At 38.9% G+C, this 24027-nt stretch overlaps 2 protein-coding genes across 3 annotated transcripts; one reads left to right on the plus strand and one right to left on the minus strand.

Moving 5' to 3' along the window:
- Positions 1-3093: 3093 nt before the first annotated feature.
- On the plus strand, positions 3094-6731 carry LOC108674597 (N-acetylglucosamine-1-phosphotransferase subunit gamma-like). The gene is made up of 6 exons (XM_018162561.2): positions 3094-3411; positions 3811-3942; positions 4338-4430; positions 4702-4810; positions 5064-5330; positions 5492-6731. Exons 1-6 carry the CDS (start codon positions 3263-3265, stop codon positions 5588-5590), a joined length of 849 nt encoding a protein of 282 aa, XP_018018050.1. The 5' UTR covers positions 3094-3262; the 3' UTR covers positions 5591-6731.
- Positions 6732-7082: 351 nt separating this feature from the next.
- On the minus strand, positions 7083-17288 carry LOC108674596 (arylsulfatase B). Of its 2 annotated transcripts, none has more exons than XM_018162559.2 (10): positions 17154-17288; positions 16722-16881; positions 13653-13882; positions 12095-12149; positions 11598-11792; positions 11061-11218; positions 10431-10572; positions 9566-9721; positions 8578-8762; positions 7083-8289 (listed from the first exon to the last, which is right to left on the minus strand). In XM_018162559.2, exons 1-10 carry the CDS (start codon positions 17265-17267, stop codon positions 7903-7905), a joined length of 1782 nt encoding a protein of 593 aa, XP_018018048.1. In that variant the 5' UTR covers positions 17268-17288; the 3' UTR covers positions 7083-7902. The 2 variants fall into 2 exon arrangements, with proteins under 2 accessions (XP_018018048.1, XP_018018049.1); XM_018162560.2 differs by lacking the exon at positions 13653-13882 and adding an exon at positions 15328-15554.
- Positions 17289-24027: the final 6739 nt, after the last annotated feature.

Consider the following 24027-nt stretch of genomic DNA (forward strand, 5'->3'; position numbering starts at 1 on the left):
AAATAAATAATAAAAATAACTAACAAAAATAAAATAATTAAGTAACAAACAAAAAGTAAATTAGGAAAACTAAACAGAACGTATGAATAGGCTATGTGATTTTTGCTACAAATAAGGCCCACAGAAAAGCAATTATCGAATGCCAAGTCTCCTCAATTGTCAGGGAAAACGATCAATTAGCATCGAGTACCCCAAGAACAGAGCAGCTAATAACACACGTCCGCCCGACAGCAAAGCCCGTAACGGAATCTTCCACCATCATTGTCATCGAGCAGTGGTCTGACTCTGACATGGTACTGACTAAAACCCGGACCGGTCCGGAGGACCAGGTTAAAAAAAATAAGGCTGCAAATCATCTGAAACGTCGAAAAAACTTTTAATTTTACACATAAAATATTGATATTTACTCAGACAAATTTCGTCGCACCAACATAATAGGTCACAGAAAAGTTTATTTTTCGATCGAACTAATCGATAGAGAATGTTCTGAAACGTCCAGAAAACATTAAACTCTTGTATCGAATTTTTGAAAATTTACTTAGTAAAATTTCATGTCAGGTCCATGAAACGGGTCACACTTAAGGGGACCCACTACCCTAAAATTTTCAATTGTGGCGTTTTTCGGTTTTTGTGCTCATCTGAAAGCTGGAATTCTGCTCTTTCCAATGGTACCACTGGCATCGCTGTACGCCAATATTTACGTTCATGACGTCTCTTTAAAGGGAAGCGGGTGAGAGAGTTCTTTAAGTAATTAGATATAAAGTAATTAGCTGCTGAAATCTTTGAATATAGTTTCTACTTGAGTTGTTCTGCAGTTACATGCTTAGTCTCATCTTAAAGCTGACATTCTGAGCTTTCCAACCATACTACTGCGATCCATGTACGGCAATATTGACGCAGATGGCCGGGCTTTAATGGGGGGCGGGGGTTGGAGTTCCTTCACTAAATAGACCTTAGAAAATTACAGCGGCAAGACTACATATCTTGGTGTATCTGGCATCTGAGCTCAGTTACCCTCCTAACATTGTACGTAGAGGTGCGCTACAAGGTGCTGCTAGCATCCTTGAGTGGATTAAGCTACAGAAGCCTGTAGTTTGGTATCCATGCTACATTGAGTGCCTATTTTGAGGCGCACGGGACTTTGTCGCGCCGTCCTGAAAAGTTCAACTTACTGTCACGGAAAACCTATCTCCTCCTACAGTTTTCAAGCTACAGCAATGAGACATATACCATTCGATTTGTAAAGACCATACCTATAGACTCTGTGATCACTTTTTTGAATTTCAGTCTGGTTCGTTTTTTTTTATATGGAGGAAAAGGGGGGGAGGGGGGAAAAGAGGAAAAATGGGATAAAACGCGCATAAAAAAAACTAAGGGGACAATTAAAAAAGTGATCACAGAGTCTATAGGTATGGTCTTTACGAATAGAATGATACGTGTCTCGATGTTGTAGGATGATATTTGTAGGAGGAGATAGATTTTCTAAAGTACCCCTTTTTAGCGGTTTTCTATGAATTCCACGTTTTCTATCAATTTTTTCGAAAAATTCATAGGAGCAAAATGTTCTTATTTTTACATTTTACGTATGTATGTGAAGTTTCATGATGATCGGATGATAACTGTAGAAGTTTTTCCGGAGGGGGGACCTTAAAAGCTGAAGGCGCTGAAGTAGCTGAAGACGCTGAGATGCGGAACATGTGGCGAATAATGGATCGATCGAATGCGGCGGAGAATTGGGCGATTCCGTAATTTTAGAAGCAGACATTGCAATAGCAAATCACTAATAATACATATAACACTGGTGTCAAAAGAAACGTTTGAAGCAGCGTTTGAAGCAGATATACCCGCTCTCTGTTTAAACATGTTAAACGATTAATCACCTCTCATTTCAAGTGAAACCTGACGATCACTTCAGGTTTCACAGGTTCAACGCTGATATCTTAGAGATTTTTCAACCTAAAGAGTTCGGAGTGATGAAATAAGGTGAATCAATCACTTATTCACTGTAAAGTGTAAATAATCACTCCGCACTCGACCACAACATTTAGCACTCGCCAATAGTGCTTAGCTCAAAACGACCTCTTACGGTTTAACTACTTCAACGCTTATATCTCAGAATATATTCAACCCAGAGAGCGCGGAGTGATGAAATAACGTGAATCAATTACTTATATAACTTATTCAATGTAAATCATCACTCTGCACTCGACCACAACATTTAGCACTCGCCTATAGTGCTTAGCGAAAAACGACCTCTCACGGTTTAATTACTTCAACGCTTATATCTCAGAAAATATTTAACCCAGAGAGTGCGGAGTGATGAAATAAGGTGAATCAATCACTTATTCAATGTATATATAGTCATTCCGCACTCTCTGGGTGGGTTGAATATTTTCTGAGATATAAGCATTGAACTAGTTAAACCGTAAGAGGTCGTTTTTTGCTAAGCACTAATGGCGAGTGCTAAATTTTGTGGTCAGGTGCTGAGTGGTGATTTACATTGAATAAGTGATTAATTCACCTTATTTAATCACTCCAAACTCTTTAGGTTGAAAAATCTCTGAGATATCAGCGTTGAACCTGTGAAACCTGAAGTGATCATCAGGTTTCACTTGAAATGAAAGGTGATTAATCGTTTAACATGTTTAACTTTAAGCAGAGAATGGGTATATCTGCCTCAAACGCTATGGTTAAAGATTTTTGTTTCTTTTAACACCAGTGTTATATATATTATTGCCTTGATATGCTATTGCAGTGTCTGCTTCTAAAATTACGAAATTGCTCAAATCTCCGCTACATTTGATCGACCTATTATTCGCCACATGTTCTGCACTTCATCGTCTTCAGCTTTCAAGTGTGACCCATAGATATCTCATATCTGCTACTTGAAAGTTGAAAACGTATTGGATGGAAGTAGCCTCATAACAGGCAGCTACTGGCCAGTGGCCACTACTAGCTATTAACCCCATAAAGCAGGCAATACTCGTGTAATGAAGCAAATAGTGGCCGTTACTACTGAGCAATGATATCTGACCTGAAAAATTGTGATCTAGAACCCACATCTGGAATGCCAACTAAGCCCAACTTCCAGCCTGGTTGCTAGCTAATATAATAATGATTGTATAATTTAGTCTGCAGAGGTTTCACTATTGAATAAGAACAGGAAATGAAAGTTTAAATTTTTTTACCTATCAGTAAGCAATAAAGTAGGTATCTTATAAAGTTATAGGGGCCTAGGTTCATTCACAAATCACAAGTTGACATGATGAGTTCTTATTTAACACTGCGCATCTGTGCCATTCTGGCAACATTTTTAGTCTTATCTCCAGCGTTGGTGGATGATCACTTGATTCGTGTTGTCAATTGGCCTCCTGGCCCTGCTAATGAGAACCACAATCTTCATTCATCAAGGTGGGTGCCTGGCCGCTGGGTGGTGAGTTATAGTCAGTACCGACTACCGTGAGTTATTTTCTACCTCTGAAATACAACTCTAGGTTTGTGCAAGATAAAATGGGCCCAGTAAGGTAATCTCAATTTGTATGATTTTGTTTGTACATATGTAGTTTCTTATGTATTTTTCAAGACTAAACTGTTATATGTTACACATATTTATTGATTTATGGTTATCTAACTTCTAGCTTTGTTGTAGCCTTAGCCTCTTTGTGCAACAGTTTCATTTATTATGTGTTATGTTTGTTGATTATAATGCATTCAGTAAGAGGATGAATTAGGAAAACTCATTCTGAAAATGTAGTGTTATATGAAAATATGATTTCATAAATCCGTCAGTAATGGTTTTTATCATTACAGTGGAGGCAGTGGGGAAAGGCTGCAGGAATACTATGCACCAGTTCACATTGCTGCAGCAAAACCCAGTAATTTCACTGGGCCTGATCATTTGCGGCCTATAATCAACTCCTGCTACAAATTCCTAGATGCAAAGTAATGCCAATTTTCTGAACTTCTATCTTCTTTCTCTTTGCACATTTTTGTTGAATTATCTGTCAAAATCTTTTAATTCATTAGACTCAAAGTTTCTACCAGGTTGAGTAGACTTATTGAATCGTGGATTGATTTCTCATTATATGAGCACAATTTTTGTTTCCATAAAAAATCTTTGCTGTAATTTCCAGGTGTTAATTTTTTTTATGTTGTTACAAAGGAGCATATTTTGTCTCAAATTCCTCAACACCTGGCATATTCATTTGCAATATTTGTATCATAATAGTCATATATTACAGTTATAGTCATATAACTACCTTCCAAATCGTTTGGGTGAAGCCTCTAACTTAGATGTCCTGTATCTGTACCAAGTAATATTATTCTTCCTTCTCCAGGTATGAGTACCAGGTTTGTATGTTCAAGTCTTTCTCTCAGAAAGAAGTTGGTAGCTCATCAACACACCATTTGTCTCCCACACGCTCCCTTGGGTCAGTAACTTGCTTTAGTAAATTCTTACATTGGTACGCACAGGGGCTTTGGCTTACAATTAGTTTCAAATCAACACATTAATTGCTCATTTATAAGAGAGTTACTTATGAGTCAGTTGAATGATAACCAAGTTCTCAAGATAAACATTTGTAGATGTTGAAAATCTGCAATCAGTTGATTTTGACAGCTGCAAAAATTTGCTCACTTGTAATTATTTTCGTTAAAAAAATTATTTTTTCCCCTTTCCTTGGAAACTTGTTTTCTTTTCAGTGTGTGGCGCAGCTGGGAAATAGAGAATGGTCAGTTTAGGGCCCTCTTGTATGACTTCGGCCACGCTTGTTCTACTAATTCCACTGTGGTCTCTCATCGCAAGGCTAAAGTAATATACACTGTATTCAGATGCTTGCATTATAATTCATTTCCACGTACTAGTGATGTATGATCACAATCATGCTGGTTAATTTTACTTGCAATGCTTCATTCTCAAGTCGCAGAATGAAATCATTCATGACGTTATTAAATACAACAATCTTATTTAGAGACGCATTACTTTTTCATGAGGTGGATCGTTTAGAGCTTTTGACTTGCCAGTATTCTAAATGTATTAAAAATAATGTCTAATTGCTGGTAAGGTGGAGCTGCAATGCGGCGCACATCCCCACATAGCGTCAGTGGAGGAGCCGAGTAAGTGCTTCTACGTGGCAGTCGTGGTCACGCCGCTGGTGTGTGGGGACGACTCCGTGATGGCGGTATACCCTCGCCTGCAGCACCACCATCGTCACCACTGGGACCAGCTCTTCACTGACTGGCGCAGCGGTCTGTACACTGACGCGGGGTACCGCGCCGCTTTAGAGCAGCTATACCGGAGAGCCGGACTGATCAACGATGCATCTCTTGTGGTAAGACACTCGTTGTTTGTTCAAATAGGCTATAGCAGGTCTTAGGAATAACATTTTTGCTCATACTTAGTGCAGAATTACGGAAAAATGCAATTTTTCATTCTCTTTAAAATGGCTTCAAAGACTCAATTGAATGCTGAAGATGTATCATTATTTTGCAGGAAGGTACAAGCTGTGCTGATTGCTTATCAAGATTAGAAGAGCTTCAACAAAGAATTCTAGAACTTGAAAGCAAACTATACGCGCTAAAAGATGTATAGGTAGACAGCAGTCCAATTCACGAGATCCAAGTTATATCAACTTTAGCAGTATACTAAAACTTTAATTGCACCAGTGAGTGGGGAAACTACCTCTGTCAAAATTCACCGTAACGGCAAATCTGTTTTCGCCACAGAAAAGTAATGACAAATCTTAGACTTCGGATCAACAAGTTTCGCAACTGAAGTCAGTCCTTGGCCTGTGTTCAATAGTAGTTTAGCCAAGTGGATTATTGTTACTAGGTTCCTCATTTTATCGAAGTTACTAAAACATTTTGTTTGGAACATTTAAATGGTAATCACTTAAACGCCCTAGTTGATCAGGCTGTTCCATGGAGCGCAAGAATCGCAGATCTAATTGGTTGCTTCCCTAGCACTTGCTCAAACGCTTTGTTGTAGATATTGCGGTGCCGTAGGAAGGAAGTAAAACAGGTGCATTTATAACTTTACTGTGAACTTTTTCAAGAAAATGGCGCGTTTGACGAGTAATTTTACTAGATGACAATGTTTTAATTTGTTGCAAAAATAACCGTAATGTTGACGAGTGTGTAGCGTGCTGTTGTCACATGAGGAGATAAGGATGGAAGAAATTTTGATTAACGAGCTAAGTAAGTTATGATGTTACGGTAGTGAAATATGCTATTGTTGTACGGTTAATCCGAGTGTTATCGTTTATGGATTACCGTATATGATCTAGTCATTATTTGTTATATTTCAATCAAACAAATGATTATGTAATTAACTATACAACGTAACGAACGTAGGCACATTATACAGTTGCAGATATTCGTTGAAATTCAACACGTGCGCTAATATTGCGATGTGAAACCGGTCCGAGTGATGTGCTTCAATTCGCTGATAATAAAGCGAGACTCATAGTTGAAAAGATTTTCCGTGAAAAATATATTTCAGCATAGTTTATAAGGTCTGAAGCTGATGCTATAACTAGGCTGTTTTATTAGATACTGTTTCTATATTTGAGCATTTTTTGTACCAATTCTTGAGATCTTGAGCGTATTGTTTGAGACCATCTTTACCGTTGAAAGCTTCCACTTATTGCAGTCCCAAAAAGCTGATAAATACTGAGCCAACACCTAAACAGGAATTTAAAAGCAAAGAAAACAGCCAGAATATTACCCATTACTTAAGAATGAAAACGTTTCGGAGTCTAGCTCAATCGTCAGTTCAAAACCTATAAGGAAAGCAGATTACCGTAACAGATCTAATTGATTTGCTTTTCTTATAGGTTTGAACTTTTGAACTGACGATGAAGCTGAACTCCGAAACGTTTTCATTCTTAAGAAATGGTTAGTATTCTGGCGGTTTTCTTTGCTTTTAAATTCCTGATAAACTAGCGATTTAAGCAATCTAGTAATTTTAACACCTAAACAGTTACTTTATTTAATTGAAAAAAAAAACGCAAACGGTAAAATACAAAAATGTTTACAAATTTTCACTAATGGCAAATTTTCACTTAATATTTATTTATTTCATATTCAGATGAAAATTCTGTTAACTTTAATGCAACAGCTACAAATCCTGGCCTTAGTTCAACGGCACCGAACCCTACATTAAACTTTTTGTAAAGAGTATGAACAGACGCTAAGGAGTCAATAGCGTGGAAATGTCGTTTGTCCGCGATGCAAGTAAAGACAAGAAAGAGTTACTTGATTGCGTACACTCGAACATCTCGAAGTATGAGAGTAGATAACAAAATCTGATGCACTAGACTCATATTCATACACAACAAAATGTGGGGAAAAAAGCGACAGCAATATTAGACACCAAAGAAGCCACAAATTCTTCCAACTATGTAAGTTCAGTACTAAGTTGGTACTCATAACTTACAATATGTATTTTACAATTCCGCATGATTTGTGAATTAAACAAGTTGAACTCTAATTTCAATGCTCTATGGACATAGAGAAATGAGTATTCCATAATACAAATTTGCAGATTCAATTGAATTATCAATCTGAACACAAGAATTAAAATCAAAATATAAATTAACTTATAACGTTTTGAATCACTTGCAAGATCAACGAAAATAAGAACTCAATTAACTAGAATAGTGCTTTCACTATACATGACAAACTAATATCCTAAGGAGTGACCAGACAAAGGAGCTTTTGTTTGGTAAAAAGGCTCTCAGGGTCAATATTCCATCAAATCACCAGCCCTGGGACTACATACTTCGAGCTTGGGCGCATAACGAAAAAGTAAACCTTGTCAATTCAAATGATACTTTTTCTAAATTTTGCACTGGGAATTAGTCAACCAATTTGTCATTTGTAGACATATTTGTCACATATACTTCACGGAGCGCTAATGACCGCGCTTGACTTGCGAGTAAACCTGAAAACATCAAAAAGGTTCTCATTGAGACCCATGGATTCTTGGGCCTCTAATCTAAGTTGAGATGCGTTAACACCAGGAGGCGGAGGAAAGTCCAGCCAGTTGTTCCAGTTATAATTCCAGTATTTCGGGTTAGCGATTGGGTCAAGAGGTGCATTCAGTATAGGCACGGCGGTGCTGTTGTACTGTGAGGTGAGCTGCAGCAACACATTCAAGACATCCGTGTTCTCTGAGGCGACGTTGTTCTGCTCGCAAGGATCAGACGGAATATGGAATAGGCAAGCACTGCTTAGGTTCGCACCCCGGCATACGAAGCTCGGTTCATCCGGCGTGGCAGTGCAGTTCACCTGCAGGGGCGAAAAATTAGTCTTACAGCGGGATCAAACTAAAAAAATTCGAGAGAACACGAATAAGCAAATAGGACGATTCCCTTAAATAATTTATTGTGCAAATGATTACAGAAATGATTTCTGATCTGGAAATAAATGACATAATGATGTAATTGTGAAAAATTGATATGAATTTAATACAACTATGAATGTGAGAGTCGATGACTATCTACTCACCTATTTCAGCGGCTTTACTTTCTAGTCGATTACTTTTCACAAAGACAATAAAACAAGCACAAGACGCACCATGGCCGCGTTCCTGCTGCGCGTGATGTTGTCGAGAGCGTCGGGATTCTTCTGCAGGACCGCGACGCCAGCGGGACTCTCCCTGATCTTGCGGATGAGTAACGACAGGTCGGTTTCAGGGGCAGTTTCGTTGCGGCCAGACGGGCCAAACCATCTGTCCCAGTAAGTCTCATAGCCAGATGGGTCTGCCGAGATATTCGTCGTTAATACGAATTTAAGACAAAATATTTCTGCTCACCAACATATCCCTTAAAAAACCTTAATGATTGTTTTTTCATCGTACTTAGCAAAAAGAAGCTGAATAAGGTTATATTTTGCCAGGAAAAATACTATGGAATTATAAGCGTGTATCACTGCGGTGAATGTTTTTTTTCAAACTGGACATTTAGATAACCTATGCAATTTTTTTATTAGAACTGTTGTCGTGAAGGTTAATTTGGCACCGCGATGTCTGCGCAAAGCGTGCGAATTTAATGGTGTTTTATTGATGTGCGTTGGTTTTACTATTCATTCGCCACGGATCGGTATGCCACTCACTCCTGAATCGGACTTCTAGTGGAAGATAGAACGGATTGAACCAAATAAGCAGTAAAAACTCAGTAGATTAATACAAGAGTTGTCGCGAGATCGTCGTGCATTCAAGGACTGGTATGAAGGAATTAGTAGACAGCTTTTCTACTCGGCACGTGGAAAGAAATGGCCTGCGGTTGGCGAGAGCAAATCAGCTCCAGTGGGTCGCTGGCCATTCATGGTTGGCCTCAAAACTGCTCGTTTCCAAAGCACTGCAGCGACAGAAATGTGGTTGTTTTAATTACGAGATCTACGTGAGATAACGATTAAAATTTGCAATGTGCCAGGTTTTACTGCGTTTTCCAGCTCATGCTGTTTCGCTGAGTTCATGTCTTGTTGATGTCGGCTAACATATTTTATGGTAACTAGAATGGTTTGCTAATTTAGAAGCATATGTCAGAGGCTGGAGTTTTCTTACTGAACAAGAGCTTCCAGTCGCCGCTCCTGACGGCGGCGCCGTCGAAGACAGGGTCGATGCTGTGCAGGAGATGCTGCCGGGGCGACGGCGCCCCGCTGCTCAGACTCGGCCAGATGTTCACGCCGTCCAGGGGCGGCAGCTGACCAGCCTCGCCTCCTGATGGGGGTGGAGGAATAACCTTAGTGATGTGAGCTTTGCTGCTGTACGAGTGGCGTGCTGGGCACTGTACGAGTGGCGTGCCGGGCACTGCACGAGTGGCGTGCCGGGCACTGCACGAGTGGCGTGCCGGGCACTGCACGAGTGGCGTGCCGGGCACTGCACGAGTGGCGTGCCGGGCACTGTACGAGTGGCGTGTCATGCATCATGTGAGTGATGCTACGAGAAATATGCAATGTCTATCTGCATCAATATGTATTTTATTTTCCTGGCTTTAAACTGAGATCATCAGTTTCAATAATGATATTTGTGATGTTTCTATTTAGCTGAGCTGGATTCTGCTCTCACACTCTCCGAACTCGAATTCATTTGCATAAAATGACATTGTAAGGAAGTAACAAGAATTACAAACATCTATAATTTAAATACAACGCATTGGCGGGTAACACAGCTTATAGTTGACGATGATGGTACTTGCGATGTAGTGCAGGGTGGGGAGCATGTCTCAGTGATGATGTTACCTGCGATGTAGTGCAGGGTGGGGAGCCTGTCTCGGTGATGGCGGTACCTGCGATGTAGTGCAGGGTGGGGAGCCTGTCTCGGTGATGGCGGTACCTGCGATGTAGTGCAGGGTGGGGAGCCTGTCTCGGTGATGGCGGTACCTGCGATGTAGTGCAGGGTGGGGAGCATGTCTCAGTGATGGCGGTACCTGCGATGTAGTGCAGGGTGGGGAGCCAGTCCTCGATGGCGTACAGCTGATCCGACACTGTCCCCGGGGGCTGGCTGACAAAATTCGGTCCCCACACGAAAGCTGAGCCGCGCACCCCGCCCTCCCACATGGATGCCTTCACCTGCACAGAACAACATGACTGTAGGCAGCGATTCGAGGAGTTATATTGCGCCATTGATGCATTCAGTGAACTGAATGGATGATGGCACATGACTCATCGCCGTAGCAACAGCCATTAAGCTCACATTTCTATGGAAAATTTATCTTTACCGCCATCACAGTAAACGCCATGCAGCAACTTACACCATTCAGTAACTTACACCAGCCATCAACCATCATTACAATCACTACCGCCACCAAAACAACGTTCACCATCATCACCACAACACCAGCAATCACCACTACCACAACACCAACAATCACAACCACAACACCAATAATCACCACCACAACACCAGCAATCACCACTACCAAAACACCAACAATCACAACCACAACACCTATAATCACAACCACAACACCAATAATCACCACCACAACACCAGCAATCACCACTACCACAACACCAATAATCACTACCACAACAAGAGTCACCACCACATGTCCCACCCCTCTGAGCGGCCAGTTGGAGGCAGCGTTGTCGTTGAAGCCGCCCGCGGGGCCGCCGTTGTCGGTGGTGAAGACGATGATTGAGTCGTCGAGCATGTTGCGCTCCCGCAGCGCCGTCACCACAGCGCCCACCGAGTCGTCTAGCTTCGTCAGCATGGCTTGTTACAGAGAAAAATAGTCCATGTCATAATTTTTTTGCCATGGATATGAATTTTATGGAAACAACTATTATGACAACGCATGACACATCGTATTATGAAAGCTATACCTACCATCAATGCTTCACCAATCTAGTAATACTAACAAAGTTATAAAAAGTAGGTAAGCATAAATAGTTTATTCATAATCAAAACCCTAACACGAGCAATAGATAAGCAAAGTAATTGATCTTTCAGCAAGACTAATCCACTTTTTAAATGTTTAAACTATCATTCTTAGTTTTAGAGCGTCATACATGGAAGTACTTTATTTTATTACAGTAACTTCATGAATTTCAAGTAGGGAAACAAGGACCATGAACATGAGAGCAGTTCTGACCAGCAAACTTGCGTCTCCTCTCATCCTTGATGTACAAGAACTTGTTGACGTAGTCTTGGGGCGCCTGCAGGGGCGAGTATGGGTTGCCCGAGTGCACGGCGAGGTGCGCGAGGTACAGGAACAGCGGCCTGCTGGTGTTGTGCACGCTGATGATGGACAACGCCTCCGTCGTGAACAGGTCTGTAGCGTAGATTCCTGCACACAACATGACTTCCTTGAGTTGTGTGATACAAGTGCTTGTGTGATCAACATGCAAACATGAAAATGATCATAGAGTCTTGCTGTTAACTTTCTTCACTTTGTTTTAAGAAGCATTGATGACAGCATGTCATATAGCCTTCAGTCTGAATACCTTATCTAACTTTCATGTGCTCTAGTAACTATTTTGACAACTGTCGCTACTATAATGTTCGGAGTGTGATGTAGACATGATGAAATGCCTTTCTATCTTGCAATAAAGCATCACAGCTGAAATAGCAAGAAGCACCACAGCTCACCGTACGCATCACGAGCGACGTTCATGTCACGGCGGAAGTCGTAGCCCCACATGTGCTGTAAAACAGGAAAATACATTGACATTGTTTATAGAAAAACATGATTGCTTGATTTTTCTGGAACTAAAATATTAAACGGAAGTTTTATGATAACAGTTTACTGTAAGTTTTGAAATTTTTGAAATTTATAGCACAGCACAATAATATTAATGAAATGAAAATAACTAGGTATACATTGACAAGAGTTTTTTTTTAATTTTGGAAGATTTGTTGAAATAATTTTCCTTAAAATAAAAAAGTTCAAGTTGTGTCAAGCTTCGCCTGAAACGTTGGGGAACAAATAAGGTTTATTAATGCTAATAATGCTGACACATGACTTAACGGCACATTAAGTCAGTATCAGAAAATAGAGCAAAACTTCATCAAGCCTGCAACATAAATGATGTAAGCCACACTTACATGCAGTGCAAAAACTTTATAATAAGAGTAGAATAATTTTTACTTGCAATAAGGTATTTGTTCTACCACTGCCTGCTACAGCATAACTTAAGGACACAACAAGATGGACAAAAACAAACCCCAAGCAGCATAAAAGTTATTTCAGATTCAAAATGTAACATATCCACAGATACCGTAGGCAATAAACATTTTTCAAGAAATGCAGCAGAAATCTAAATTTAGTGAAAAAATGACTGCTTTAGAAGAAGATTGGGGAGCAGAAGAAAGCAAAAATGTTCAGACAAAATTAATAATGCAGTACCGTACTGTCAACTGGGGTGACTTTGGCCACCACTACAACAGAAAGAAATGGCTGCAAAACAAAATAATAAACGTTGACAAAAGTCACCCTGGTCACTTTGGCCAACGTTTATTATTTTGTTTTGCTGCCATTTCTTTCTGCTTTCTGTTCTAGTGGTGGCCAAAGTCACCCAGGGTGGCTGAAGTCATCCCAGTTAACGGTATTGCATTAAATACCTGTAGAAAAAATGATTGCATTCCTTCAAAACGATCTTCAGCCTATGGAAGCTAATATGTTCTTCAGTGTGCCATTTACCTCCTGCATATAGGGCAATCTTAATAAAACTAGTTAAGTCAATAGGGAGTACAGAAAAGTAAATTGTTTTGACCATAGCAATCAAATGAATTTTGTATCTTCAGAGCAAGAAATAGAAACAGTTATGTTCAAGCATCAAAATTAATCAAGTTGAAAGAAACCGATTTTATTCATTGTGATACTTGCTGTGTGACAGCTCAGCATTGCAAAATGGAGGCTTGCCAAATTATTTATTTCTCTAATTAGGTATTTATATTACTAATATAAATATATCTCTTCTCTACTTATTTATATTTAAATTTCTCTCATTTGAGAGAAAAATGCAATGTAAAAGCCAACTAAGGGAAGAAGAAATATGCTTTTTCTGACTGCTAAAATCCAAGCCCATATACACCTCAAATTCAGTGAAGCAAGCAAAGACCTGCTGCTCTATGCATAATTATTGCCTCCAAAAGAAGAGGAAAACGGTTCAAGAACACATGGATAATAAAGCAAGCAGCATCTCACGCCATCTTCAGCGGCTGTGTGATCATAATAGTCGACTCTGCCACTCCAATATCCATAGTGGGAATCAAATCCTCGCCATGTTGGCGTAAATTCCTTTTGATAAAAACCAAGATGCCATTTTCCAACAGCTTGAGTAATGTAGCCAGATTCCTTTAAATATTGAGGCAAGACCTTCACAGCCAGGGGCAGACCATAGGGTCTTGGGGCTCCAATTGTGGCGTGTTGCAGGCCTGCACTCCAAACAAATCATTAATTATAGTCGAGCATGAGAATTGCCAACTACAACGCAATGCAAGTCTGATTTTCACATGAAATTGGAATGGGGCAATCCAACATGTTTGCTAAAATTTCATGAACCTTCCAAAGTATGATGGTTGAAATACTCCAAACATTTTATGCTTCATTACTGCCTATTTCTATACGGCTGAAGTTGACCAACCAAAGCTGTTCTTCAAGGGTGCAGCTGAAACAAGCAGGCTTGGACTTGCAAATCCAGTTCACTAAATCAAATGTTTTTCAAGTGCAGTTCACATGATGAAGCGAAGTGTGTAATGAATTAAATATACTACACAGCATTAGTTTGACAAAAAACTCATACATTAAAATTAAATTCATTATACAGGATTTTAGACTGCAATCCAATTATGTTGATATTTAGGCAAACACCACAGTCATGTTGACCAATTTCTCTCTTCTTAGGCTTGGATGGCTCAATAGGAGTGAAATGTGATTAACATTGTTATTTTTCTTAACACAGTCTTGATTATAAACCATTGAAAGCCGATGTGCCAAGATAACTGAGCAAGTGTTAGCCATCAAGAAAATGTGCAAACAAAAATTCAGTCACACACACACCTTAGCTACTACCATTTCAAAGGATAAAAAAATTTTTTTTGAAGTCTTACACAATAAAACTCACACCATTAGCTCAGTTCCCTCACAGTGTAGGCAAAGTTGCATGCAGACAGAATTGAATTTTCATTCACTGTTGCTAACATATTAAAAGACATGAAAACAATTTGAAAAAGATATTGGCTTTCTTCTTCTGATCAGACAATTTTGAAAGATGCCGACATGGTGTCTACAACACGATACATGCATGAACAAAAAATTGCTAATAAATTGCAACTAGGCTTTATAAAGATGCTGAATAACAAGAAAACACAAAAAATGAAAGTGGAATGAAGAGTAGAACATAAAATTGAAAATCCTAAGAATCCCTCAGGTAAGTTGTAGGTACCTGGAATTAGTTATGGATAGCTCCAGATGTTGATGCTTGTGCACTGACTTTAACACTTAACATGCACCCTCCTTAGATAAACCAGAAATAAACTGAGCTCCTCATGCTTGACCTCTTGTCTAACTCATTTTCTCTTGGTGATCTCACCACTGCAGTTCAATATAGATTACAATACCTATGCCATATTTTGCTTCCTTTAAAAATAAACTCAATTACACCAAAGACATGTAAGAAAAAGTTCAAGGTACTTGAAAACAAACATTACCAAATACATTCTTCGTCTTCAAAATGATAAAATCATTTTGAAATAATATGATTCACAACACGCAAAAACGGGCAAGACATTCAGTATTAATAATTTGTTATAAACAAATTAATATTGACAGGCAAAGAAAATAACTGAACATATAGGACTCATGAAACTGGCAGTCGCACCCCAAGGATAACTGAGTGGTCATAATAATCAATGTGACCGGTCCAGTATCCATAGTGGTGGTCAAAGCCTCTGTTTGAAGGTGCATAGCTGTGGTTACAGAGACCAAGATGCCATTTGCCAACTGCCTCTGTTCTGTAGTTGAGGCGGCTCAGCCACTCAGGCAGTAGAGTAAGATTAAGAGGCAGCCCGTAAGGAGAAGGTGCGTAGATAACGTCATGCTGCAGACCTGAATGTGAACATGCCACTTTTTTCATGGCCTACATAGTTTCTCTAATTTAATGTGAAACAGAAATTGAAATAGGAATTTAACTTGATTTATGCTTACAGGGAATAACAATATGAAACTTTACTAGCTCCTCAGAGAATCCCGGATATATGTTACAATTACTAAAAAATTAATTAATAAACCATTGGATAAAAAACTCTAAGGGCAAGTTTATAGGGCAATTTGCTGATAAATTTTCAGTATCAAATTGGTTCATACCACATTTATTGGCAATATATATACTGTATCATCATCATTCTTGCACTTGCTAACATCAATGAACATGTGCTCATTTACAACACTTCTCTTTAGCTTCACTTCTTGTTTGTCTGTCTGTCTGTCTGTCTGCTACAAATATTATAATCGGTATTTAACACACTTCTACCTGTCCAATCGATTTGAAATTTGGCACACTTGCGTAAAGTTGGAGACAATGCATGTATCAATTGACAGAATAAATAATTTTATAAATTAATAAAAAAATTTTTTTTCAATATTAAAAAAATTAAAAAATAATTTCATCTCCTACAAATCTTATAATCCATATATGACACAATTTGACCTGTCCAATTGATCTGAAATTCTGCACAATTGCATAAAGTCAGAGACAATGCATGAATCAATTGACAGAATAAATAATTTTTAAAATTTTAAAAATTTTGATATCTTAAAAAAATTTGAAGAATAATTTTTTTTCAATATTTGAAAATGAAATTAGAAATTCATTGTACATGTGTTACATCCAAGATACTGGATTGTTCAGAAGTGTTATCTTTAAAAAGCAATTTTTAAACGAATATTATTTTTATTCCACAAACACTTGCAATCTTGCATTGATCATTTTGTGTCTGATAGAACATTAAGAAGGATCTCAAGTTGATAAGACTTGCCTGCATCCTAAAATTCTCTTCTACAAATGCTATCAGAATCTACAGTAGTAGGTAGGTTTAAGAATTCATGCTGCATTAAAGCATGAAAATAAAAAATAGGTTTCTACTCCAGAAAAATAATAATAATAATAACTTTTTCTTGCATGGAAAAAGAAACATTTAAAAGTAAGTCCACTACAATAACTGTGCCTTTCATTCATAAGTTCAGAATCAGTAACTTAGAACTGAGGAGCATTACCAGTATGAATGGGATTCAAGCCAGACATGATAGCAGATCGCGATGGTGTGCAGATGGGCTGCACATAATAGTTATTCAAGATCACTCCTGAGTATGCAAGAGCGTCAATGTTGGGAGTGGGTATTTCTCGTGAGCCATGAAAACCAACATCATTCCAGCCCTGCAAGAAATGATTGAAATTAAGAAGTAATTACAAATGGTAAATTAAAATGTAATGCAGTAGTTACTGTACTAAAATGGTAAAGTTATCACAGAAGGGCTATTCATTTGGCAGTATATAAAAGGAGAAGAGGGTGAAGAAAATAAAGAATTGCCATTTAGTCTGTCTCTGCTTCTGTATTGTACATGGAAAGAAACGAATGTATTTAAAGATAGAAAATTTGCTGTAATAGGGAATGGCATGAAAAAAAACATGATTTCTCAGGTACTCACCAAGTCATCAGCTACTATGAAGACAATGTTTGGAGGACTTTTTGACGCATTTGTCTCATGAGGCAACAGGAAAACAAGCAATAAAAAAATGCTGAAATATTTAAACCAGCTCATTCTGTTCTATCAATAATCTAGCTTTTGTTCAAAAAGAAAAATATTAAATTATAAAATAAACAAAAGAAAGGTTTATAGCATTTTTTCCTACTTTTCCTATAATTCTATAAGTTTCATCAAATTAAATACCAGTTTTTCTTCCAGTTTCAATAATCTATCTACAAAATAGTTCTATTTACAATCTACAAAATATATTAATAAGGCTATTGACTGTGAGAAAAAATGAAAGTAAACATAGATTTTAATTTCTTAGTTAGTCAGCAAACAAATTTCTTGCAGGAAGGTGCTAAGATAGCTAAATTACTTCCCAGGAAATACCATCATATGGGGTAAGAAGAGACAGTTTTGAGAGTTTATTATCAATAACTTTTACCATGAAACATTTAGTAAACAAATTTGTGCTCATTTTAAAGGTCTTAGTAAGGAATATTGTATGGCACCTCCAAAAAAATTCTGTATGCTATTTGCAAGGTGCCAGACACAAAATAAAAGAATCTCCAATTAACCCAAATAGTGAGGTAATTGGAGAAACTTGAAATAAAACTTAATTTTAAGACTTTTGAAGCAGGGTTGGTGATTTTTTATTTTTCTATAAAAATAAAATAAAAAATCAATATTTTTTTATTTTTTCATGATTTTATTTATTTATTTGATTTGTTCAGATTTTTTGTTTTTGAAATGTTATTTTTTATGTTGCAATTAGACTACTAACAATAACAGTACCAGTATATGGATGGCTAAACAGGGCAGTTATTGTCTTCAAGAATGGCCAAGGTGGTGTTTACCACTTTGGGACTTTTGGGTAAACAATTATTGATCAGTCTGTTCATTAGCTTTGTAAAGTTTGTATGGAGCAAGGTAATAAGCTAAATATTGACTGGCTTCAATATACAATAACATTTCAGGAATGCAGATTTTCTAAACATTGAAGAGTCACATAACAAATAGGTAGCACAGTGCACATAACAGACAGGTAGCTGATAGCACAGTGCACAGCACTACAATACATCTACTAGTTTTATGTCCTATAAATCTACCAGACTCTACCCTCTATACACACCGAATAGTAGTGACTAGCTGATAGCACAGTGCACAGCACTATAGGCATAAATCAACGTACAGAGATGATTTTGGTACCATTGGATAGGTCAGAATGTCAGCTTCAAAGTGAGACTTAAAACCGAAAAAGTGAATTTTACGATTTTTGTCCAAGAAATTCAGGGCGTAAAGGGTTAAAGACTACTTATAGCCTTATAAGAATTAGCTAAGCTGCTAGCTATGTACAATGTATTGCAACACTTGCTGCCTCTGTACCAAAAACATACAAATGATGGGAACATAATACACAGTGATTACACACTAAAGGCAACAGGTTCATATTCCAATTTGTCATAGTACATTTATACTAAACCATGAATAACAATACCTCAAAATAAATTAAAGACTGCCACTCAATATATTTAAATATATATAAAAAAAATAAAAAAATTATTATTTTTTATACAAAAAATCAAATGATTCAATCACATGATTTAATCATTGCCAACCCTGGTTTGAAGCATGCAGTGTACTCATCCATTACTAACAGTACTCCAAAGTCCTCTTCCTTTGTAGATGATGTAGATGTAGAATGAATGGAATGACACTTGTTGTCAATGCTCATAGGCATCATGGCATGTCAATGGATATGGTAATATAGCTTCAATGATGCAGTAATGTATGGATATGGTAATATAATATCAATAAAGGAAAAAGCAGTAGTTCCTTTTTAGTGCTTGTTTCTCCTTTATTGATATATTACCATATCCATACATTACTGTATCATTGAAGCAATATTACCATATCCATGGACATGCCATGATGCCTATGGGCATTGACAACAACTTTGACCACTGTAAGCTTCATATCAGCAGCCATAATGAGCTGCCATATAGCATTTCTTTTGTATCTGTAAGCTAACAGGACTGGGCTTGTAATTTTGCACCATCTTAATTGGGTCAAGTGAATTCACTATAACAAAAAATGATTGTAATAGCATACCTGAAACAGAAAGTAATATTCTAGTAAGAACCATTCTTGTTTTTGTATGAATAAATCATAGTTTAGGTTAATTACTTCTCATTTAATACGTATTAATCTGGTGCACAATTCTACTGATGACATTCTATGCACAATTTTCTGACAACTGATGAATGATGATGCATTTTTTTCATATTAGGTGAAATTTTTTATGCTTATAGAGGTAAATTTATTCAACCAACAACAACAGGAGTTGCTGCAATGAGGCTCTCACAGTCACAGTCTGACACTGACTCCTCCACCACCAAACCATCAGAAGATGCTTCCCTGAGGACCCCAACACAAGCCTTGCCCTATGCTGCTCCAATTCTTCTTCTGTTCCAGCCTCCGGGTGTCCACGCTGGATGGACTTAAAGCCACAGGACAACCGCAAGGATGACACTTGGGCCTGAGAGCTTCTGCAGTTTTAGACCTCTTGGCATGGAAGTCAATCCACTTTATTGTTGCTTATAAAAGGTTGGAACTTGGACGTGATAAAAAGACGTGATGGTTGGGCATGATGGCGTGCATAGTGGCAAACCAGAGCTTTTTTAGAATCAGTTCATTTTTAATTTCCTCATTTACTCAAGATTTAAACCAATTTCTTAAGTATGATAAAGCTGGTATCCATGATACTTTACTGGTCTACTTATATATAGGACTCAAAAATGAACTTGAGCCTTGAGGAAAAGTCTAAAAAACTCTCTGCTTTCAGTGTTTTGCCACTATGATGGCGTGTAAGAGAAAAGTTACACATAACATGAAAAAATATCAGAAAGCAAGAGCCAACTCGGCATAATAATTGATAGTTAACTTAAATTTGGTAAACTAATACAAGTAAGATAATTTAGGTGATGCATGCATCATGATGCATGATGCATATACATGCACATTAGCAGCACATACATACGCATAGTGACAAACCAGGGATTTTTTAGAATCAGTTCATTTTTAATTTCCTCATTTACCCTCAATTTAAACCAATTTCTTATGTATGATAATGCAGGTATCCAGGATACTTTACTGGTCTACATTTAGGACTCATAAATGAACTTGAAGAAGAGTCTAAAAAAACTCTCTGCTTTGCCACTATGTACATACATACATTATGTACATATACATATATACTAAACTAAACACACATACACACTACCTAACCTAATAATACATACATGTAAGCAATATTCCCATTTTGGTCACCTGTCTAAAGTTTCTGCTGCTCAAAGCACCACAGGTGGAGGTGGGCCAAAACCTGACCCCGTGGCCCGTGCCCGTTAGGCAACCGGCAACTAAAATCTTCGTTGTGGAACAGAAAAAACAGAAGTTAGAAAACAAAGAAACAAAAAAATGATAATAATAATAAATAAATTAACTGGACAAAAATTAAATAAAGAAGGTAGGTCTACCTAGAAAAGCAAGAAAAAAATAGTAAAAATAACAAGGCGGACCGTCAAACCTCTGAGGGAAAAAGCCAGTCGGGTTATTGAGTAAACAAATCAAATAAATAAGGTTTTGAATACTTTAAAGCTTTGAGTCAATTTTTTTAGAGATTGAAATTCACCGACGTGCTTCCACGACGAACGCAACTGTTGTTGTTTTGTCTGGGAGTTTGCATCGATTGTTCATGGTGAGAAGACGTGTTGTGCCGAAGTGTTGAAAAGCAAGTGCGAAAAAATCAGAACCAATCGAAATATCTTTTGCTTGTAAATTCATAGAACCTAGTGTGCCAAGTGTAGAAACAAGAAGTAGAATGGCGGAGTCATCATCTGGAAGACCAGAAGATCTTTTCAGCGAAAACATGATTGACCAATCTGACTTTGATGGCTTCCCTTCCGACTCGGCCTCGCCAGTGATTGGCCGGCCGGCAAGAAACAAAAAGCCAAGACTCCAAGCCAAATCTGCCTACCCGACTGAAACTCCTACAACCAACAGCCCACAACCCTCAGCTCAAGCAGACAAGCCCACCCAAGCTACATGTCTACTGATGAGAGAGGATAAAAAATCACTACCCTTCAACTTCTTTGCTCAAACCTACAAGGACTGGTCAGCCCTGCAGCTCATTGAACCAGACAGCCTTCAACGCAATGCCAAAGGCACCTTAATCACTGGTAAAGTACCTGCCGCTAATGCTAATCGCTTTTTCAATTCAGAGCTAACCCATGAGCACAATGGCATAAAATATACAATCCGCATTCCCAAAACTCCACCACTATACCAAGGTGAAGTGGTATTTGACTTGACTGATATGGAGGACAAGTCCATACTGAGCTACTCACCAGAAGACCTAACTGCCCAGCTCACTTTGCCTTCCAGTCAAAACTCAAATAAAATAATAGCCATAAAGAAGCTGTATCCAAGTCATGTTGTAGCAGACCCTAACAATAGCCAGTTTCTTTCAATGCGCATTGCAATTGAATACTCATCAGCCGTACCAGACAAGGTATTCTTTCACAATGTAGCCCTCAATGTACACTCCTACCTTGCACCTCCTCCTCGCTGCTATGGCTGTCAAAGGTTTGGACATGGCGCCATATCATGTAGAAGACGTACAGTATGTGCCCGCTGCTCATCACCCAACCATGTGGTACAGAACTGTGATGCTGACAGCCCATGCTGTGCATCATGCAGAGGTGCTCACCCTGCATCATCCCCTCGCTGCCCCTTCTATAAGAAGGCCCTTGCCATTTCATCCCGGGTAGCTGCCAGAGAGATCACCCGTGAGATGGCAGCAAAAGAATATGCATCTCTGTATATGCCAACCAAAATTACCCCTAGCCAACAGGCAAAAACAAATGAAAACGTGCCTGCATTCTTACCAAAAACAAGCCCATCAACCGTGGCACCAAGCCACGCTTATGCTGCCTCTGCTTCGCGGCCCTCATACGCCTCATCGGTCCTAACCCCAGGGCAGCACTGTACACCCTTAGAAGCCCCCTCTCGCAAAAGAAAAAGTCCAAGCTCGCCTACCCCTCNCTGTCTCTTATACACATCTAGATGTGTATAAGAGACAGGGCTTAACCGATGTCATTGTAATTTTTTACGTCATTGATATCATTGTGGAACCAACGTAAGTAACTAAGGAATTTCCCAGTTCAAATATTTATTGATTTATTACTATCAATTTCAAAACTCCACATATTTCTAAAAGGAGTTGTGACGAGACCATGGGGATGGGGTCGAACTGTTGAGTTTAGACCATTACAACTTGCAAGAGGGGCCCAAGGGCCAAGGGCATGGGGCCTTGCAATTTGCCCTGGGAACAATCAAACCATCAGTGCGACCATGGTCTTTCCGCAAGCTACAGACTCGTCGAAATGAGACCCTCTTTGCAAGACTCCGCCTTGGCACAGCTCCGCTGAACAAGGCCCTCTACCAAATCCGCCAAGCCCCCTCTCCGCTGTGCCCCTCATGCAACACCCCAGAAACCTCGCATCATTATCTCATCTCTTGCATGGAGTTTGAAGAAGACCGTGCGCAACTGCGTCGCCAAGTAAACTCGCATGGAGTTCATACACTCTGCACTGCTTCACTGCTGGGAGGAGACACCTCCAACTGCCCTGCCTGGCCGCACATCTGCAAAGCTGTTGAAGAATTCATCGGCAAAACTCGTCGATTCCAGCCCTGAGACTTAATAAATAAGCAGATTACGGCAAGAATCGCCTCTGGTGGAACACGCCGTCAACTAGTAGAAGATCAAGATCAAGATGGGGCCTTGCGAAGGGTTAAGACCGACGCACGGCAGTGGACCGATAAGTACTCACAATAATTCCCTGCCACCATGGGGTCAGCAGTCACTCCCTCCGAAGTTCTTTGGCCTGTCCATGTAGGACTTTTTGCTGACCGAACAGCCTGTAAAGCATCACGGTAAGATAGTTTCCGAGAAGCTCGGACTTGCTCCACTTCTTTTCATAAAGGGGCATCCACCGTAACTGGATGTATGCACTCCACCACAATTTGCTCACTTGGGTGTTGCGGTGCTTTTGTTTGGGCAATTGGACACACTGTGGGGGCCTGAGCACACTACACAACCATAGTGACAAATAAACTGACAAAGCAGAGAGTTTTTTAGACTCTCCTTCAAGTTTATTTTTGAGTCCTATCCACTGTGCAGAGAGTGGATGAATATTGCAAGATCTTTGGCGACACTTCAGTAGCAAAATTTATGCCTTCAGAAGATCTTGCCGACACATTTATTTGTCAGTCTTCGGCCAACTATTTGAAAAAGTAAGGTTTCCGGTATGTTGGATTGATCAGTATGCAGTGAAGCTTGTCCGGAAATCAGTTGCGATGAGTTCCCACCAAAAAATGTAAACATCAAGTTTACGATTACGTAGTTGCAGTCACATTAGAGTGGTCAGACTGCATTATCACGTTCAGTTGACACTTGCTGTACAATCGGGCTGTTTTTAAGGTAAAATTTGTTATTTGGATTAACATGTGCATGCAACCTTGTAAATAAGTTCGTGGCTTGTAAATAGTTTTTCATTACTCAGCGTAAATGGCTTTTCATTAAAAATTACTCAGCGACGCATCTTAAAATTACTCGGCAACGCTTAGGGCTTAAAAACCCATATATTGGCGATGCTGCATCTACCCTCTGCACCATGGAGTCCTATAAGTAGACCAGTAAAGTATCATGGATACCAGCATTATCATACTTAAGAAATTGGTTTAAATCTCGAGTTTTGGGGAGTTTAAAAAT

This window comes from Hyalella azteca, unplaced genomic scaffold (assembly GCF_000764305.2).
Source record: "Hyalella azteca isolate HAZT.00-mixed unplaced genomic scaffold, Hazt_2.0.2 contig891, whole genome shotgun sequence".
Classification (NCBI taxonomy): domain Eukaryota; kingdom Metazoa; phylum Arthropoda; class Malacostraca; order Amphipoda; family Hyalellidae; genus Hyalella; species Hyalella azteca.

What these genes read in the sequence shown, in the direction of transcription:
- LOC108674597 (XM_018162561.2), top strand. Translation starts at nt 3,263, where the DNA reads ATGATGAGTTCTTATTTAACACTGCGCATCTGTGCCATTCTGGCAACA. An exon ending in CACAATCTTCATTCATCAAG is followed by an intron (nt 3,412 to 3,810) that starts GTGGGTGCCTGG and finishes TTATCATTACAG; the next exon opens with TGGAGGCAGTGGGGAAAGGC. An exon ending in TACAAATTCCTAGATGCAAA is followed by an intron (nt 3,943 to 4,337) that starts GTAATGCCAATT and finishes TTCCTTCTCCAG; the next exon opens with GTATGAGTACCAGGTTTGTA.
- LOC108674596 (XM_018162559.2), bottom strand. Translation starts at nt 17,267, where the DNA reads ATGAGCTGGTTTAAATATTTCAGCATTTTTTTATTGCTTGTTTTCCTG. An exon ending in TCATAGTAGCTGATGACTTG is followed by an intron (nt 16,882 to 17,153) that starts GTGAGTACCTGA and finishes CATTTCTTGCAG; the next exon opens with GGCTGGAATGATGTTGGTTT. An exon ending in GAGGAGACGCAAGTTTGCTG is followed by an intron (nt 11,219 to 11,597) that starts GTCAGAACTGCT and finishes CTCTGTAACAAG; the next exon opens with CCATGCTGACGAAGCTAGAC.